The sequence below is a fragment of the Calidris pugnax genome, unplaced genomic scaffold (genome assembly GCF_001431845.1).
Source record: "Calidris pugnax isolate Ruff unplaced genomic scaffold, ASM143184v1 scaffold315, whole genome shotgun sequence".
In the NCBI taxonomy this organism is placed as follows: Eukaryota; Metazoa; Chordata; class Aves; order Charadriiformes; family Scolopacidae; genus Calidris; species Calidris pugnax.
Genome location: NW_015091029.1, coordinates 8499 through 14302, shown reverse-complemented (window position 1 = coordinate 14302; position 5804 = coordinate 8499). Strand labels below are relative to the sequence as shown.

The window sequence follows — 5804 nt, the reverse complement described above, 5'->3', positions numbered from 1 at the left end:
AAATGACTCCAGCTCCTGGCTTGCAGCTGACTTTTCCCCACCTCTATTCCCACAGACTTGTTGGGTTTGAGGGGGCAGAAAACACAGGTTTCTCATCTCCCTGTGCTAGTGGTTTTTAGAGAGGAACGAGGATGACTTTTCCTTCCTCCAGTTCTCTTAAGCAACTTCCAAAGAAAACCTTCAGAAAATAAAATCCCACAAGAAAAAGCACACACACAAGGCAGAAATGACTTAGAATTGAACTTTTATTTGTAATTCCCCATCAGTGCCATTTTTCAGTAACCCAGGAATAACCATTTATTGCTTAAAAGATCAAAATACAGTTTAAGGCACAGAAATGCTCCCATTTTTCACTAAAAGAAAGGAACCTGAACACCGCTCCCCTTTCCGGTCCCTTTGGTGGGATTGGGACAAAACCCACCCCCTGCTTTCTTTCCCAAGTGTAAGTTGGTGGGATTTTTTTGTCATGTGCCTTAGGGAAGAAGTTTGAGTTCAGCCTCCAAAATCACCATGAACCACGGGAAGACTCTCTCCCCTTGGAAAGACGCCGGTGGAAAAGCAAAGATCCGTTCTTTGCTCTCGGCATCAAAAAATACCACCCTCCCTTCCTCATAGTCCAAGCAGATTCGTATCCGCTTGGGGACACGGCGTAGAGTCAAGGGGGTGTCATCAAGAGAGGTCAGAGCCTTGTACCCATTTCGGTTATGACACAGAGCCCATACCCCCTCATCAGGCTTCAGGTGCAACCAACGGTCCCTTGGAACTGACTCCTTGGCCACCCCAATGGCCCACACGTCATCTCTGTGGATCTCCACATCCCATTGGTGGCACCCAAATGTGAAGTACCTCGAGCCCAGCACACATGAATGGACAGTGAACCTCCTCGGGTTGGAGGGCAGGTCCTGCTCAGGGCGTTCCCACCGCACGAGCTTGCGGTCTTCCGAGAGATAAAGCCTGGCGTTGGCCGTCTCTGGGTCCAGCGTCATCTGTGCTGGAGGTGGAGAGAGAGTCAGGCTCATGGCAGCAGGTTTAGGGGGATACAGGGCTTTTTCTCTCCCTTCCCATTCCTCTGACCCCATTGGAATCCCTCCAGACATTGCCTGGTGGTGGGACCAGGGTGGGAGAAAGTGGAAAGGAGGCAGCAGAGCAATAGGTAAATCTCTAGGGGCAGCAGAGCTTCTTTTAGCATATTTTTTGAGTTCATATGACTCGGTTGTGCATGTGTGCGGTTCACTTACTTGTCAATGGAAGCTCGAACTCCAGGAAATCTAGAGGGAAGAGAAAAATGTGAGAGGCAGAAAGTTGGTCTGATTGTGGGTTTCTGCAAAAGTCCTGAGAGTCAGGAACAGGCTTGGGCGAATGTCAAGAACTTGAGGAGGCAGAGGAGAAGAGGAGGAGGACAGGCAGGGAACAGCAGACCAACACTCACTGCTCGTTGGCTGTCTCCTTGTGGGATCTTGAAAGAAATAACCCCTCATTCAGCACCCAGGATGCGTTTCTTTCCTCTGGCTTCACTCCATCCCTCCCAACCAAGAAGCAATTCGCCTTTCTGGACCTGCCTTCGCTACCTTGGAATTTCTCCAGAAGTTCCTTGATGTCTGGGTTCTTATTGGTGAAATCCGAGAATTTCTTTTCCAGATCTGGGGAAATCTGGAGTGAGTGGGAGAGCGTTTCCCTCTGGGCCCTGGAAGGGAAGAGGGGATGGATTTACACCTGGTTGTACTTTGCTGCTCCGTGTTTTGTCAGCACTCCCTGCTCCTGCCTCCTGCCAGCCCGGGTCCAAATTCATCATTCATTCAGGAGAGAGAGGAAGACCTCCTTCCAACCCCCCATGGCCTCGGTCAAGCCCAAGGGCTGTACTGCAGAAGAGCCAACCCGTCCCCAAGTGCTTTCTCCCCGTGTCCTGCCACAGAGCTGCTCTGTGGTGGTGACATGGTGACAGGAGAAGGACCACAGACCTGCTCCAGGTGGTTCCAATGTCCTGGAGGAGAGAGAAGAAGAAACTCAGTGAGATGGAACACCTCCCCTTGGAGTACCGGGGTCCCACTCTAAGGAAGTCCCTCTTGGAGCGGGTTGGGGGAGACAAGGGAGGGCTGGAGACCAAGCTCAAGGTGGGCCTCCCCAGCCAGTTTGGAAAGCCTGGGCTCTCACCTTCAGGAGCTTCCAGTCTGGCTGCTGGTACGTCCTCTCCATCTCCCCAATCAGTGTGCCCAGCCTCGTTGTCTCCTCCAAAAACTTCTGCAGGATTTCTTCATGGACTTTTGTTATCTCTGTGTCCAGCTGCTCCAGCTGGGCCAGAAGAGAGGACTCCTCCTTGTCCAGGATCTCATGCAATTTCCTATATGTCTTCACAATCTCCTGCTTTGCAGCTTCTGTCCTCTCCTGCCAAGGGCAAGCCCAAGCAGGGAAAGGGCAGCAGAGAGCAGGAGAAGAGCATCAAGGGTCAAGGGTGGGCCATGCCTTCGTGGGAGCCACCAAGAAGAGGCATTTGGGGAAGATACAAACCCCCTCTCCCTTCCCCACAGCCCTTGAGCATCACCCACCCCTGTGGGAGAGGAGGAGGAGGAGATGTTCCTCCTTTCTTCCCCCACCCTCTGCCCAGGAAAACTGATGGGCACCTACAGTGTGGTCCTTGAGTCTGTCTTGTGTGTCCTTCACAGAAGATTGAAGCGCCTCTTGCTCTGATTTCAGAAGGTGCAGTTGTATCTGAATTTGTTTCTGAGAGGAAAGAAAGAAAGAAGTCCCCTGTGGAATGGCATCGTGGTCTGGCAGCCTCAGCAGAAGCACCGGGGAACTCTTGGTGGCTCTTGGGGTAAGTGTTGGCAGAGTTTTTTCGAGGTTTTGGGGGGGATTGTGAGCTTTTTATCATTTTCTTTTAGGAGCATCCTGGCAAATCCCCGGAGCTGGAGAAGGACCTGGCTGGTTCTTGGGGTCCTTCTTGACCCAACTGACCTTGGTGGTGGTGGTGGAGTTGAGGGATACGCTGGTCTCCCCGGGGGGTCCTTCTGTCTCCTTGGTGGCCCCAGGGATGACAGAAGCTCTTGGTGACGCAGGTACGTGAACACAAAACGAACTCTTGGTGGCTCTTGGGGCAAGTGTTGGCAGAGTTTTGGGACCCCCATGACTGTTTCAAGGCAATTTACCTCCCCCCTTTTTTCCTTTTTTTTCTTTTTCTATTTTCACTAAGGTCAAGAAGGTTTCAGGGAGGCGATGGGTAGGAGACCAGCGACAGGGGGAGGGAGGGGAACTGGTTTTAAACTGAAAAAGGGGAGATTGAGATGAGATACTGGGCAGAAATTCTTTATTCTGAGGGTGGAAAAATAAAACAATTCCTGCCTTTTTTTAAGGGCAGATACCATTGAAATCATGTTTCTTTTCCTGACGTGTATGCGAAGCAGATGAAGGGAAATGGGATTTTTTTTTGGCCCCTGGGAGGAAGAAAACACTTGTTTCTCATGGAATGACCTCACAGTGTGAACAATAAGTCCTTCATTCTTGCTTTTGGGCAGGTGAAGACTTGCCCGTGACGATGCCATCGCAGCAGAGAGTGAAGGACGAAGGCACCAGTAAGAACCTGACCCCCATGACTGTTTCAAGGCAATTTACCTCCCCCCTTTTTTCCTTTTTTTTCTTTTTCTATTTTCACTAAGGTCAAGAAGGTTTCAGGGAGGCGATGGGTAGGAGACGGGGTGAGGATCTCTCCCTCTCCTTTCCTACTGATCTTCAGCAGAGCTGACTTTGAGAAGGGACCCGCACCCCAGAGGACAGAGCCATTGATGGAGTTTTGCAGAGGGATTGTGGTGGGAAGAAATCCTTCACCTCTGTTTCCTACCCTCCCTTAAGGCCCTGCTCATGTCTGAACCCTGGGGGAGAGGACCCCTTGGTCCCCAAGAGTGTGGTGCTCCTACGTCCACCTCTTCCTCAGGGCAGGCAATGCCACCTCAAGGGTTGGTTTCAAGAGTCAAGGATGGGTGAGTTCACATGCGGGTTTATTGCACAGGCCAAAGTCTCTACAGGGATCTCCACCCATCAAGAGCACCAACACCAGGAGCTTCTGGACCTTTGTGCCTCAACACACCCATAACCCCCTCACCTTGTACTCTTGGGCAGCTTCATGCATGGGAACCACAGAATGATTACGGTGCACCTTGGACCTGTCACACACCACGCAGATAAGCCTTTTGTCATCTTGGCAGAAGAGCTTCAGGGGTTCCTGGTGCTCCTCACAGAAGTTCTCCCCTCCTTCCACCTCTCTGACCGGTTTCACGTTCAAGCTCTTGGCGACTTCAATCATGTTGGCCAACTCCCTGTTGGGGCGGAGGCTCATCTGTTCCCCCGTCTCCCTGCACTGGGGGCAGGAGAAGTTGGTGGTCAGTCCTTCCCAAGTCTCAGTGATGCATGAGCGGCAAAAGCTGTGCCCACAGTGGATGGACACGGGGTCCTGGAATATCCCCAGGCAGATGGAGCAGCAGGCTTCCTCCCAGAGGATTTCCACAGGTTTCCTGGCTGCCATGAAGAGCAACTGACCGAGATCCTTTCCCTGTGTGGTGATCAGAAAAATGAGAGATTTCTCTTCCTCATTCTACACCATTGGTTACACTGAGACCCAGGCCCTTCCCAGCAGGCTTCATGTAATACATTAACTTATATTGCTCCAGGAAGTAATGGTTGAACAGTTGAGGAGGACCAGAATAGGAGACACCTTGCTTGTCCCAGCCTTGGATTATTTTATTTGTTATAGAGGCAGCTGCTTTATTCCAAAAAGGAGCCTGAGCAGACGGGATATCACTTAATGATTGGGCCAAAAAAAAAGCTGGGAGAGAGGAAAAGAGGGGAAAAATCCTCCTGGGGGGGTGTGGGGGGTGTGGTTCTGCCTCCATCCCCCTTTTTTTGCTTGGCGGAGGACCTCCCATTTCCCCCCCACATTTAACTGCTGCTGGAGGGAGAAGCAGAAGGTAAACAATTCCATAATTAAATCAGTTTTGAGCTAGTTCGTGTTGATGGTGCTGGGGTTGGGGTGGGTCCGTTTCCTCTGGGTTTTATTTTCTGCTTGTTTTCATTTATAAATTTTTCCTTTATTTTTATTTTCTGGTTGTTGTATTGTCCGGCTTCACCTCTGGCTGAGTATTTATTTCATTCTTTGTTTTTTTGGCAGGGGGGAGGGGTCTGAAATACCATCTAAAAAGCTTTATATTTTTCTGTAGGAGGCAAGAGATGGGACGGGAGAAGAGATTCTTATCCCAGGGACACCCCCCACCCCAAGAAGGACAATCCAGGGGTGTCTTTCTGCCTCCAGCCACCGCCGTGGACTGAAAAACCTTGAGCTGGTGGGGAACTGGGAGAACTGGGATTTGGTGGGTTTCCAGACTTTGGCACCCAGCACCTTTCCCTGCTGAGTTCTGGGGCCATGAGCCTTAAAAACCTTCAGGAAAAAGGGGGCGGGAATTTTCAGCCAAAGCAGGCTTTGAGCTTAATTCTCAAATTCCAGCAATTTCTGGGTTAAATCTGAGGTAGGAGGGAAATTCTGGACTAAAAAGTGGATTTTTCTCTTTATGCTGCAGTTTTCAGATGTTGCTGGGGCAGGATACTGGATTTTTTGCCCTAGAGCATTAGACAGAAGCATTTTTTATTTATATCCATGTGCCCTTTCCAGACATTTCTTCACCTGGCAATGATGTTTCCCCCTCCCAAGACCATGAACGAGAACAATATTCTCCTTTTAATATTTTTAACATGCTTTTTGGGACACAAAGTTCTTTATTTTACCATAAGCCCAGTGTATTTGGGAGTATTTTCCTTCCATC

General features: G+C 50.3%; 2 protein-coding genes across 5 annotated transcripts in view; one reads left to right on the top strand and one right to left on the bottom strand.

The window, feature by feature from the left end:
* Positions 1-263: 263 nt before the first annotated feature.
* On the bottom strand, positions 264-4619 carry LOC106896255 (tripartite motif-containing protein 7-like). Its single transcript, XM_014956082.1, has 7 exons — positions 4094-4619; positions 2623-2718; positions 2152-2382; positions 1959-1981; positions 1569-1684; positions 1239-1268; positions 264-991 (listed from the first exon to the last, which is right to left on the bottom strand). The coding sequence occupies exons 1-7, from the start codon at positions 4511-4513 to the stop codon at positions 474-476; spliced, it is 1434 nt and encodes a 477-aa protein (XP_014811568.1). The 5' UTR covers positions 4514-4619; the 3' UTR covers positions 264-473.
* Positions 2592-5804, top strand: part of LOC106896257 (C-type lectin domain family 2 member E-like) — a 6644-nt gene continuing 3431 nt past the window's right edge. Inside the window, exons 1-2 of one of the 4 annotated variants that reach the window (XM_014956085.1) lie at positions 2592-2812; positions 5205-5354. Coding sequence is in view for 1 of the 4 variants with exons in the window: in XM_014956086.1 (XP_014811572.1) it covers positions 3029-3053; positions 3510-3566 (82 nt within the window). In the remaining 3 variants the exon portion in view is untranslated. Of the gene's footprint in view, positions 2813-2880; positions 3054-3509; positions 3567-4816; positions 4956-5204; positions 5355-5804 lie in introns of those variants that run through there. The other 3 variants (XM_014956086.1, XM_014956083.1, XM_014956084.1) reach the window with 3 other exon arrangements.